The sequence below is a fragment of the Phasianus colchicus genome, chromosome 6, assembly GCF_987193195.1.
Source record: "Phasianus colchicus chromosome 6, bPhaCol1.hap1.1, whole genome shotgun sequence".
Lineage (NCBI taxonomy): Eukaryota > Metazoa > Chordata > Aves > Galliformes > Phasianidae > Phasianus > Phasianus colchicus.
The window spans coordinates 7,825,857-7,838,423 of record NC_143441.1 but is presented as its reverse complement, the minus strand read 5'-3'; the positions used below and the strand labels follow the sequence as shown (position 1 = coordinate 7,838,423).

Below are 12,567 nucleotides of genomic sequence, written 5' to 3'. Positions count from 1 at the left end.
ACACCAGAAGGTGCATTTAGTAGTTTGATGTTCTTTCCTTTAGAAAGTCTGGGGATTTTCCCGATGTTCATATGAAAGCATTAAAAATGAATGGGATGACTAAATGGTTTATAATTTTATATACTCAGTTAACATGAAAGCAATTACTAATGTGTATAATTATCTCCAGAATTACTTAGATTGTATGAATAGCATTCAAGCCGACAATTTTAACTGTTTTCCAGGGAATGTGTTGTTACGTAATACATAATAAGAATAATCTTCTACAGTCTGAACTCAGCTTTATTGCCCTATCAGAATTTACTTCTCAGATTATCTTCTTAGAGAATGATGAGTATGATGACTTTTTATTTTAACCAGTATTCAGAATGCTCACAGATTTCAGTGGGTGATTGGGTTTTGTTTATGGCCTGTATAACACTGAGTCTCAAAGCTAATAACACTGGTATCAATGCTCAAGCCATTGTTCTCTGAATTAAGGGAGCCATATTGAGATCAGTGAGTGGTTTGACCTTACATGGCTGAGCTCTAGTCAGTGAGAGCAGAGACAGAGAAAGTGGTCAAGTATTAAAAAGTGGCTCAGGTTGAAATATAAGGCCAGATAGATCGGTGGTGAAGATTAAGAGATAGGGAGGAGTGTTATTCATGGTCAGAGTGATGGCCAGCTATTGCCAGTCAAATGCAAAGTGACAACTTTGCTTCAGAATCAAGCCAAGTTGAATACAGACATTGTACAAAAGAATGTATTAGCAATTCAACTCCTCAGATATAGATGGATATGAAATTCATAGTGTGATCAACATTATACCAATACAAGGAGCACAGAACACTCCTGATCTTCTCATACCTTCAACGAGGTACTTGCTGCCCCATCCAGGGCTTTGCCAGTTTTCCTAAAGACTTTGGCAGATCCAGCTTAAAGTAACCATTTCTGGTGACAGATATACAAACAACTTGTCTGCAGGCCCTGTCTCTTGCTAGTTTTCATCAAAATTGTCCTGAAGTACCAAAGCTTTGTTCAAGCTTTTTCACCTTGAGAGTCCCTGGGTCTCTTATGAGGTATGTAAGGAGCATCCTACTTAGAGAAAGATTTCAGAAACTGCTATTTTGGGAATCCTCTTTAGAATCTGTCCTTTTGCATTGTATCTCTGTTGTACTCTATTGTATTGTAGCTCTAACTGCTCTCTTTGAGAATCATGGACTGAGAAGACTGCAGTGAGAATGGGAGTGGATCTAGTATCACTAAGGGAAGTATGGGATTTTCAGAAGGCTTTGGGTCTTGCTAATAGTTCCCCGGACTCCCCTTTTTAAAAAGAGGCAGAAAAGATCCTGGAACCAGTGGGAATTTCAAACGAAATTTTAATGGCAATGATTAAAAGTAAAAATATCTTTTCAGCGTTGGCGAAGTCAATGCTTGCTCTTTTGTTAAAAATTCAAAATGCCAGTCTGAGACATCACTGGCATTACTTGATAGGTGTAGCTCTTTAACCCTCTCAAGTCAACTATGGGCCCTTTTGAATCCTGGCATCATAACAGTTCTGTAGAAAAAATAGCGTATGAATTCTGACATCTCATGGTGCAATGAAGAAGGAAATACTGTCTTGGGTCAGTCTGGGGTATCTGGGATGGATGAAATCTGTCCTCAGGCTGTTGTGATGCAGCAAATGACAGTGGGGCCTTAGAAGGGTTAGAGACCTTCTACATTGAGCAGAACAAGCACGCATGGAAATAACTTACACATAATGAGGAGAAACAGACGTTTCCATGATGGATGCAGTTCCTAAAAGAGCAAGACTCAAGTGTTTAATTCCACTTTTCAAGGTCACGAATAATATAATCCATCTAATGGAAAAAATATACACTCCATCGAAAGTTTATATACACATGCAGGAACATATGTTGAACTGATTAAACACAGTTCAGTTAGTTTATTCTGGTTTTGCTTTGTTACATCTATAAATGGAAAAATATGGCATCTGATAATAAATAGCAGGCAAATAAAAGTGACCAGACATCAAAGACTTTTTCTGATCAAGGATTTTTTGAAGTCTGATAGAATATTTCCCCATGTCAGAGAGCAGCTGATCCTTCAGCAGGGTATTGAAGCCACCAGTCTTGAATTCTAGCTCCAGTTATGGGCAGGGAATGATAGTAGCTGTGATAGACTTAGGGAATAACAGCCACCAATTCAGTCCTGGTGGGAGATTAACATAAAACAGTGTGTTGTTTGTTTTTTTTTTTTTTTGAAACCTGTGACCTATTCAACTCTTGCTAATTCTAAAGGTATAAGTACTGCAATTCAGGGGGCTGCTTGTGTTTTTTAAATGAAGCAAGTAAAGATGAAGTTGTTAGATACTTAAATGCTTTCATTTGGTTTAATATACACTTTGTAGAGGTGAAGAAAAGAAGCTTCTTCTAAAATACTCTGCTAAAACTTTTAATCCATGCCCCGTTTCGTGCCTTGAATATGGTTTTTAGTACAGTTTACGTCCTTGTTATCTAAAATCCCTTGTGGAAAAATACTGTAAAGAAATGTCTCTTTTCCTCTTCCCTTTGGCATCACAGCTGTCAAAAGACATTGTTAGGTTTTCACAGTGGACAATTTATCAGACACAATGGCTTGTTACTGAGATGCTCCGAGGGGAAAAAAAGACAAAGGGATGGACATAGTCGTACTGCAATGGTTGGAGAAAGACAGCTGAGGAAAATCTTAATGAAGATTCACAGCACAACATTTAGGTCAAAGTCCAAAGTAAGGTTCATCTGTCTGCCTTCAAGGAAGAAGGTGAAAAACAGTAGCTTCTGAAAGATGTATCTTTCTAGCCTGTAAAAGCCAGAAACTAGTACAACCCTATGTGGCTATGCTTAACACTCAGCAGTCTCCCTGGCCCAGTGAAGTCCTGACACAGTTTTTTCTGCCAAGAGCCAGTACTGGAACTGTTAGTTGGATTTCCTGATAGTTCTTAGTTCAGTGGGCTATGCCTGCTATGAAGCACAACATATCCAAGCAACACATTGATGTTAAAGCTAAAAAAATTTCATTGTATGTGAGAAGTTTATGGTCTTTATCCAGGTGGAAGTTTTGAATATAATATACTCTGAATACATGATGAGGTATAAAACACACTATTGTGACCAAGGTGAAGAAGAAACTCTTTGCCTGAGCCCTGAATTCAACATGGGAGTTGATGTCAGGCCAGTATTTCACAGTCAGTCTGCACATCACAGATAACTGGATTATAGTGAGCAAACCACAAACTGCCAGCAGAACTCCAACCAAGCAGTAGTTTACTACCACCATGGGCATCTCTTTCATCTCCTGCTGGAACTGAAAGCATTGAGAGGAAGGGTATGCTCTAGAGGTGCCATAGTAAGAGAGAAAAATGGGAGCAATCACCAGAGCTCCTAGCATCCAGACAGCTGTCACCCAAATTGTAGTGTAGCACTTGTTGAACTCAAGTTGAAAGAGACGTATTACGATGATAGCAACGTAGAAGGTGAAGGTAGTGTACATATGGAGGTAGACGGTGGCACTTACTAGCTTGCAAGTGAATGTCCCAAATTTCCATTCCTGTGAAACGTAATAGCTGAGGCGGAAGGGGATGCTGAGTAACAGAAGGGTGTGCAGCACTAGGAGGTTGATTATGATGATAATCATTGCAGATTGGGATCTCCTTCGAAACAACTGGTGAGACATCACAAGGACACCAAGAGTTCCCCCAGCTAGATCAATGCTGTACAGGGTTATGAGAATAGAGCGAAGCCTGTCTGAGGTGTCCGGCACTGTCCTGATCATAGAATGATTCTGCTGGGTTAAGCTGCTGTTGGACATCCTGCTAAGCATCTCTTTTGGAGGTTACTGAAAAAGAAAAAACAGGAATTAGTAAAATAGACATGTTTTCTTTGTTTCTTTGCTCCTAACAATAAAGGAACTACTTTAACTACGTTAACTACAGGAATGTCACAGATTCATGAAGTAATATTTAAGTGGACTGTTTGACACTATCTTGCATATACATAACCTTAAAACAGTTCTCATGCTGCATATGACAGCGATAAGCTGCATCTCTTAGTGTTAAAACATTGTTTATAATAATGAAAGTGTTTTCGGTAAGCTGCATGACAGGAAATTTTTTTCAATTATTTGCCTCTATCAGCCTTCTGAAATAATTAAGACACTGGCTGTTTGAAAATTCTGCAAGTTTAATTTGCATCTAAGATTGAAGGAGGGGAAAACAATGAAATGTAAAGAGACTGCACATACAACTTATGCATAATTTATGAAGACACCAAGGCCATATTTTTAGCATTTTGCTGGATGACTGCAGGGCACCCGTAAGGCAGCAACAGTTTCTAGATTTGTAGAGCACAATGATAAGGATCTGCAGATGAGAAGTCAATTTCTTCTTGCTTTGTTTCCAAAACTTTTTGCTACAAAATTTTCCTTGCACTTCTTTATTATGAAAAGTAAAGAGAAGTCAAAAATAATTAAGGATTTTTTTCAAGGAGAAAAACCTATTGGCACCTGTTGAACATAGCCAGATACATCCGTGTTCATATTTAGACATAAGGCTTGCACAGAGTTCTGTTTGCACAAAAGTATATGGATGGTAGCATGCAGAGTATGTGAATATTTTGCTAATGAGGTCTCACCTTATAGAGAATATCAAAAGAAAATGTAGTAATGGCTGAAATATGGTGTCTCGGAGAGGAAATGGTTTCACTCTCTGATTACTCTTGTTTGTTATCAGTAACGTGGCTTTAATCTGCAATCCTTAATTCTGTTGCACTCATCTGTGAAATGATTATAAAGCACATTTCCATCAATTAGGGTCACGTTTTTCCCAGTAATTGATTGTAACCGAAGAACATTTTCAGAGAAAATTCTTACTTTTTTAAGCACCAGTCAAAGCATCTTTAGAAGTATTGGAATACTGTGTCCAAATCTGATCTAAACCATTTCTGTTCTTTTAAAATGCATGTTCTAAGAAGAATTTGAAAGAATTTAAAATTTCTCATGCCCACTAATATTTTTGAGACAGGCATGAGAAATTTGCTTCACTATTGACTTTGCCATAAGAAGTTGTACAAGGCATATGAAGATGACTTTCCATTCTTGGTGTAAAAGAACTTTCCACTATATGTTAATATTTCAAACTGGCTTTAAGTAGGAACAGTCATTTTTTTAAATGATTAATAAATGGTATAATTATAGCCCAGACACCAACAGTTTATGTTACTCAGAAGTAGATTTGCTTTTTTACTCTATTTATAGAAGTAAAATTATTAATTTTTTTACCTTGTAATGTCTTAGTTTGGTGATTCCTCCTCCCTTTATTGCCATTTCATGCATCCGTAGCATACAGCACATATAATCAGTGTGGAAAAAAAAGAGCCTTGATAGTTGCTATTCACCCAAGAGCAACAGAAGGTTTTCTCAGCCCACATACAGGAAGGAAGAAGTCATATTTTAATTTGCAGAGATAGCGATCAAGTAAGTTCAACTTCCAGTATTACTCTATTGTTCACGCAGAAGGAAATGCTGTAAGGTTGCTGAGCTGTCAGAAATTATCACTATAGTTGGGCATGTAGGACAGACTGACTTGGCAGGACTGCTCCTGCCCACACTTGGTCAGTCTTAAGCTGGGCAGTGATTCCCTCAGCTGAACAACTGTTACAAGGTACTGGATTTTGACATTTAGTAAGGAAGTGAAGAAATGCGCATCTGAGTAAGGGATTTTTCATTATAAATGTATTTTATCCTGCACTTGCTCTATATTTAATAGTTTATAAAATGTGCCAGAATAACGAGGTGTTTAGCAGAGTTAAAAAATAGACATCACTTGGACATTCTGTCTTCAAGAATACAGAGGTGGTTCCTCACGGCTTAAGTAGCACGAATAAAGTAAACTTCATATATATAAAGCAACTTAAGAGTTTCTGCTGTTTAAAAAAAACACTGGCCAAGACCAGCAACTACTGAACTACGTGAAGGCTGACCCCAAGCCAAAGCATAGCTGTAAGGCAAAAAGGAAAGCACTGAATCAGGGATTCTCCACAGACTGTAGAAAGCAGTTTATTGATTAGAAATGAAAGAGAAAACAAAATATGTGGTGATTTTTTTTTTTTCAATTAAATTTCTAAACTGCAGTCAGAATGGTCAATATTCAAATAAGAAAGATTAATATACAAAGTCTTGTGAGCACTAGAATAAAGCCACTATTCCAGCAGGGCTGAACTAGCATCACTTCTGCAATTGTAAACAGTCATCTTCTGTGGAATGTGAGGGTAGTTTCCTTTGGGCCACTTCTATTACTAAGTACAGTCATTAGGAAGAACTGGATAGACAGTAAGTACAAAGACACGTACACAAAAACAAGGGCACTGAAAGTCAGGGAGAAAAGCTGAAAGAGTTTTGAGTGTGAGCAAGAGCACACGGGACTGTTATGTGGGACATTCTCAAGATAAATTCTGAAAGCTTTGAGAAAACAGTTAACATTGCATTTAGACAAGGATACAGAGCTAGTGGAAACCCTGTTTTGGAGACTGCATGTATTGGTGGCTTGGGGGTAAGAGAAATGAGTAATTGCTCCAACAGACAGAGTGAGAAAAGAAAACAGCTGTGTGAATGATACTCACCAGGTATGGATCCAGCTGCTTAATACCACATAAGGACAGGCTGCTTCCTGATGTAGTAGTAATAAGGTTTGGGCATCAGAATGATTGGTTGGGTCTGCAGAAACATATAGAGGAATAGGGAGCAGCATGGGTGTCAGACACCAATGCTTTTGGCAGGTAAAAGTGCCTGTGAAGCTACCTACATTCACAGCCTCTGGGTAAAGCAGGGAAATGCATGCAGCCTTGTGGTCTGTCTACAGACAGCATCTGGAACAATCCACATATTGAATCACCAAGTAGCACTGAAGAAGGGAGATGAAGAAAGTGATTTGTTGAAATGACAATTGTGTAACAGTATATGCTCCAGGCAGAGCCAAAGCCAACTAGAACATCAAAAGCTTTGCGTATTCTCTTGCCTTACCCAATCAAGTCTGAGCTCTTTGTATGTATAATAATTCCAAAAACTACAGCCAAAGGAGCACCTTTGGATGACATTGAAACAGATGTGGGGCAGAAACTGAACTTCTGAATTGATGTTTCACATCCCTGATTTGCTATGTCCTCAAAGCATATGATGAAATTTCAGTGTTCAGTGTGTTAAACTTTTATCTTCATGTTGTGCTTAGAAAAAAAAAAAGGAAAAGAAATATAATGTGCTTAGCAAAACTAGGTCTTATATTTTAGGTCAGATTCCCACTAGGGTATAAAAGGAAATCGAGTCATCTCAGCATGTACAAATGAACCTTAAGATTTTATTTCTGCTTCTTTCTTGTAGCATAGTTTGCCAGTGGTGAGAATTAAGACTGAAAGGGAAATGCACATATACATGTCAGAGATCCAGGTCAAGACTAGTATCACAGAATTTAAGGAGGGAAAGAAGACTTGCTGAATGTTCAGAGACTGGATGAGTTCCTCTAAGCAGTAGAATTCTATGTATTTATTTTATTTCTGTAGGATTGCCTTTACTTTCAATGTCACTGTGTAAGAGAATGTGTTTACTGGTCATTATTATAGCAATTATAGTTTGACATGTGAACTCAAGAACTCCTATCTTTATAGTATCTACCATAAAGCCATGCCACTTTGTTTTACTGGATAGATTTTCAATTTTATCTACTTCCAATTTAGTGTCGTAATTACTGGCCATTTCAACTATTTGTTAATACTAAATATTCTATAGCTAGTTTGCTATGGAAACTTAGCTCCATATATGCCAACCATAAACAACATCAGAAGGACAGGGAATGACTGTGTTACATTCCAGCTTACCAGTTTTTCTGTGGTTGCAGCAAGTAGTTCTTGCTGTCACACTCCCAGTCTATCAGAAATGGGTCATCACAGGTACTGGAAAATGAGCAAACCGTATTCCAGCATTTTAGGATAATTGCTTTAAACTGCAAATCACACCCACTCATGCTTCATGAAGAAATGTATAATTTCAGTAAGTGATAAAAAAAAAAATCAGATTTCAGATTCTTAGACTAATCCTCTATTTATTTTGAGAAGTTTCTCAGGCTTTGTCATGATGGAAGAGACTACCTGTTTATTAGAAATAATAACACAACATAGTTGCCTTAGTCGTGCCTATTTAATATGCTTCAAAATATTAAGCTTTACATAAGAAGAAAAAAGCACGTCGAGGAGTTCTACAGAGGAACTTGACAAGGTATATCAGATGAAGGTTACATCTTGCTTTTTGAAACAAAGCTTGCTTCTTCAGTTTGAAGTATGGAGATTATATTCATTATTATAAGCAGAGGAACTTGTGGGCATTATTCTCCTGAGTGGTAAATAGCAGTTCAGTAGTAAGATAGATGACTTACAAAATAGTCGTGTCCTGTTGTTAGCTCTAGTTGTTCTCAATGCTTGTAAAGGCAATTAATGTTTTCTCTGCTTTTTGTTGTTCTAGGAAATTGATAATATTAGCATTAAAGCACCTTTCAAGGAAACAGCTGCAAAGAGCCATGTGTGAGGAGGGCTCTGGCACTGACAACATAACCTTTCCCTGGCCCAAACTTCTTTCCTTTCTGTTGGAACATGCTGCCACTAATCCTCCTCATTACAATTGATTTCTTCCATTTAGAGTCCTGCACTCTTTCTCAGAAGTCTGCTTTTCGATGGCCACCCTCAATACTGTTGCACCCTTTTTCTCTCATTCTTTTACTTGATAAACAGTCATACAGCCACAACAGCAGTGACTTCTGATAGCAACATGCAGAATCTCCAACCCCTCTATAGGGGGTAAATCTTGTGAATTTGTGTGGCACAGAGGCAAATAGAAAGAAAACATAAACCATGTGACTTATTCCAGAAATCAGAGATCCTCATTCCATGGATAGAAGTTTTAAAAGTATTACAGAAAGCGTGGGCCATGCTCAAAACAAAGATGTTGTACTTTCCAAGGCAGGCTATGCTATCAGTTTTGCACTTGTTTTATGTATTAAAATTTACTTTTATATGGTACTTATTAAATAAACACAGTGAGCATTTGGAAAAATAAACCAAAACCACAATGTCATTTCTATTGTCGTCTTATTAATTGGGAAAGTTTCATTACCCATGGTGTTAGCAGGAAGAAGTTAAAATGAATGCCATGCCATATGTCTGTTTATACCCCCTACTCTCACTGCATTGTAAACAGAACATAGGCAACAAATCAAAATTCTCTTTTACTAAAATGATCATGATCCTAAATATCATCAAACTGTCTACATCAGTGGATCCAATAGCTTTCACAATTTCATTGTTTTTTCAGTTCAAGGGTTTGAGAAATTACTGTAATTATAAGAACATTTTCACCCTCAAGCATAGATGGGCCATGCAGCTAATTAACATACTTTAAGCTAACTCTATGAAAATGAAATATGTGATAGGTTCCAAATGAATCATTTAGCAGGATCCTGTTGGACTTATCTTTCCATGCTGACAAAAATAGATTGTAGAAAAAGAGAATGGAGGGGGATGTTAAAGTGATTTAGTGATTAACTTAATTGCTTTTCTTTCAACCACTAGCAGTTCCTAGATGGGAAGGATGGGAAGGCAAAGGACACTAGCCTTTTTTTCTTTTTTTTTTTGGTTATTTATTTTTTTTGCACATGCACCAGGAGGTTACTTTTTCTATAGGTCTGGTTTTCTGTACCTGCTAATTTTGAATGACTGCAAGTCAAATGAATACAAAGTGTCACTAGCTCAACACTTGAATGATTAAAGGCATCAGCTGCTAATTGATCAGAAGGTAGCAAGCAAGTCTAAACCAAACACCTCTGATCCATGTTTTATCCCACTGTAGTAATTTGTCTTGGCTAATTCAAGAAGTTGATAGGTGAACATATTTGGGTCCAGGAAAAGTATTGAATAAATAACATCTAGTGCAAATACAACACTTGCTAGTGATGTGCTACATTCCCAAAGAATAGAGGGAAAGACTGAGGTCTATTCTCTGGAGAGCATCTGCCAGATGCATCACTGTTCCTGAGCCCGAAAGGAGGGATCGAAGCCACAGGATGTTTAGAAATGGATGGGAATACTTGGCTGCAGGGATAAGATTGAGGAGTGAGGATAGAAAAGTTCTTAGCATTAGACAAGACAGATGATAAAACAGTTTAAAAATAGAAAGTAAATCAAAATAAAGTGATATTTTCATTGCTCAAGTAAGTGAGAGAAAATGAGAACTTTCCCTCTTTTTTATCCAGATATAGCAGGAGTTGGATTTGACTGCGCTCATATTAGATTGCTGCAAGTCTGAAAAGGCTTCCATGGTAGTACTACTTCATCCTCAGAGCAAGTGCACATTCTGGAAAGAACTGAAAGGAGAAGCTTGTGGTTCTTTAATTGTAGCCATTGGGCTACTAAGATCCTTGCAAGTCTGCCTAGATAATCTCCTATTTTGTACAGTGACAGTGTTGTCAGTTGGCTTTTCATCCTTCAGGATCTCAGAGGGTCCAAAGCTTTCTGAAGGGAAATGCAGTCATTTGAACCATGAAATAATTGAAAAGGCCCAAAGTCCTTGATCAGCTCCCATTTTAAATAAAAGTGACAAAATGTAATGACTATATTTCTTAAACCACCTCAGGTTTTATAAATCACAACACTTTGACTACCAGTATTCTTCTGAGATAAACAGTAGCCAAAAACTAGCACCTGTGTTTCTCTGCCAGCCTTGGCATCACATGCCTTCCAAGTATGATGGGGCTGGTGGCTGCTCCCCGTGGTCATCACCGACCAATGTTTCCCCAAGGTTTTCTTCTCAAAGAATTTTACTTTCAGTATAACTACAGCCACACACACTTGCACAAGGTGCTAATGCAGGGCAGCTTCCCATGGTCCAACTATCATGTTCATTCACCTTCTCCAAGCATGTGTAACAAACCTTCAGCAGCCATTCACTTGCTCTGAGAAATAATTGCATGAAGGCTTTCCTTACAAGAGGTCCTGTTTTTCTCCTAAATAAATCCTGAACTACTGGAAAATTTATTTTTCTTGCATCTGAGAGTGAAAAAGTGTCTTAAATGTGATTAATTGATGTAAAATGCAGGTGAAAATCAGGAATGGAGTTTATCTGCAGGTTTCAAAGATTTGTGTGCAATTCTGTACGTACTGTATTTCTGTACATCTTTAATGTACAGAATGGCTGCAGTAATTGTGGTAGAAATAACTCTCTTTAAAAATGTTACATTCGTTTGTAAAGCTGGAGGCCTAATTTATCTAAAAATACAGTTACATTCTTTTGCAATCAGAAGATGTAAGGTCTTAGACATAAACCCAGGGATTCAGTCATCAGTTCAACGAAAGACGGTGAGAGGCAATTAATGATCTTGCTGCTATTTTTTTTTTTTTTTTTGCTGTTTGCCTGTTTGCTCTGTTTTATTTCATTTTCTGTAGGTTTTTTTTTTCAGTAGGGATGGTTTAGGCATGACTTTCAAAGCTTTGTCAATATTATTTAATTGTTAGCTGTTAAGGGCTGAAAATTCATTAGTTTAAAAGTTTCTTGTGAAAGCCTTCTGATAATTGAAAAGCCACCTGATTAAACTATGAATATGTAATATACTTTTCCTGTTTGATCTTTTGGATTTTTTTTTTTGCTTGATATGCTCAAATTTATCCATTTGAATAAAAGTATTATTGTATTGAAATGCAATTAAATTTTCTAAACTAAAGCTCTTTGGACTTGGTGCAATCCAAAGCACTGATTTAAAAAGAAAAAATACAGCATTTTAATGCCTTGTTTAAAAATGTAGCTTAATTTTGGAAGTGTAGTATGTTGTCCCCAGCTGGCAGCTGAATTTCCATCCAGTCAGTCAGAGAATCACCTCCTGCTGTGGGAGAGGAGAGAGAACTAGATGAGCAAAACATATATATATGTATATATAAATCGTGGATCAAGATGAAGACAGCTTTATCTGTGAAAGAAGAGAAACAAACAAAAAAGTAAATCAGTGATGCACCAGCAGGCCGATATCCCACTAGTCTTTGAACAACATCTACTTAGGAAACAGGCTTCCCCCTGCAGTTTTATTGCTGAACATCACGTTGTGTGACACGGAGTATCCCTGTAGTTACTTTGGTTCAGCAGTCCTGCCTGTGTCCTCACTCCAGCTTTTAGCCCAACCCCCAGCCAGGATGTCAGATGTGAGGTTCAAGCGTAGCATTGGAAGACCACTGAATGGGATCAGATAGCAACAGGTGGCAATTAACTAATTGCTCCTCAGTGCTGGTTTTGATAACCTTCAACATAGCACAGGCTTTTTAAAAGGAGTTAGCAGCACGACCTTGTGATGTGGGATTATACAGTGCTACATTAGCCAGAGCATGGCTAGGAGATGGAGGAAACTGGGTTTAACCAGGAGAAAGAAGGACCAAAGGCTAAGGGTGTAGCCTAAGGCTAGGCTAACTGGCTGCTGCCTTCCTGTGCATGGAGAAGACAGAGCTAAACTCCTTCAAAGTTAAATG

General features: G+C 37.8%; 1 protein-coding gene across 2 annotated transcripts; it reads right to left on the bottom strand.

Annotated features, from left to right (window-relative positions):
* Positions 1 to 1,350: 1,350 nt before the first annotated feature.
* Positions 1,351 to 5,869, bottom strand: LOC116226984 (putative G protein-coupled receptor 141). 2 transcript variants are annotated; one of them, XM_090142325.1, is made up of 3 exons: positions 5,300 to 5,869; positions 4,654 to 4,794; positions 1,351 to 3,859 (listed from the first exon to the last, which is right to left on the bottom strand). In XM_090142325.1, exon 3 carries the CDS (start codon positions 3,842 to 3,844, stop codon positions 2,969 to 2,971), a length of 876 nt encoding a protein of 291 aa, XP_089998451.1. In that variant the 5' UTR covers positions 3,845 to 3,859; positions 4,654 to 4,794; positions 5,300 to 5,869; the 3' UTR covers positions 1,351 to 2,968. The 2 variants fall into 2 exon arrangements, with proteins under 2 accessions (XP_089998451.1, XP_031445889.2); XM_031590029.2 differs by lacking the exon at positions 4,654 to 4,794.
* Between the last annotated feature and the right edge of the window lie 6,698 nt (positions 5,870 to 12,567).

Coding starts and splice junctions, on each gene's coding strand:
- LOC116226984 (XM_090142325.1), bottom strand. CDS start 3,844: ATGCTTAGCAGGATGTCCAACAGCAGCTTAACCCAGCAGAATCATTCT.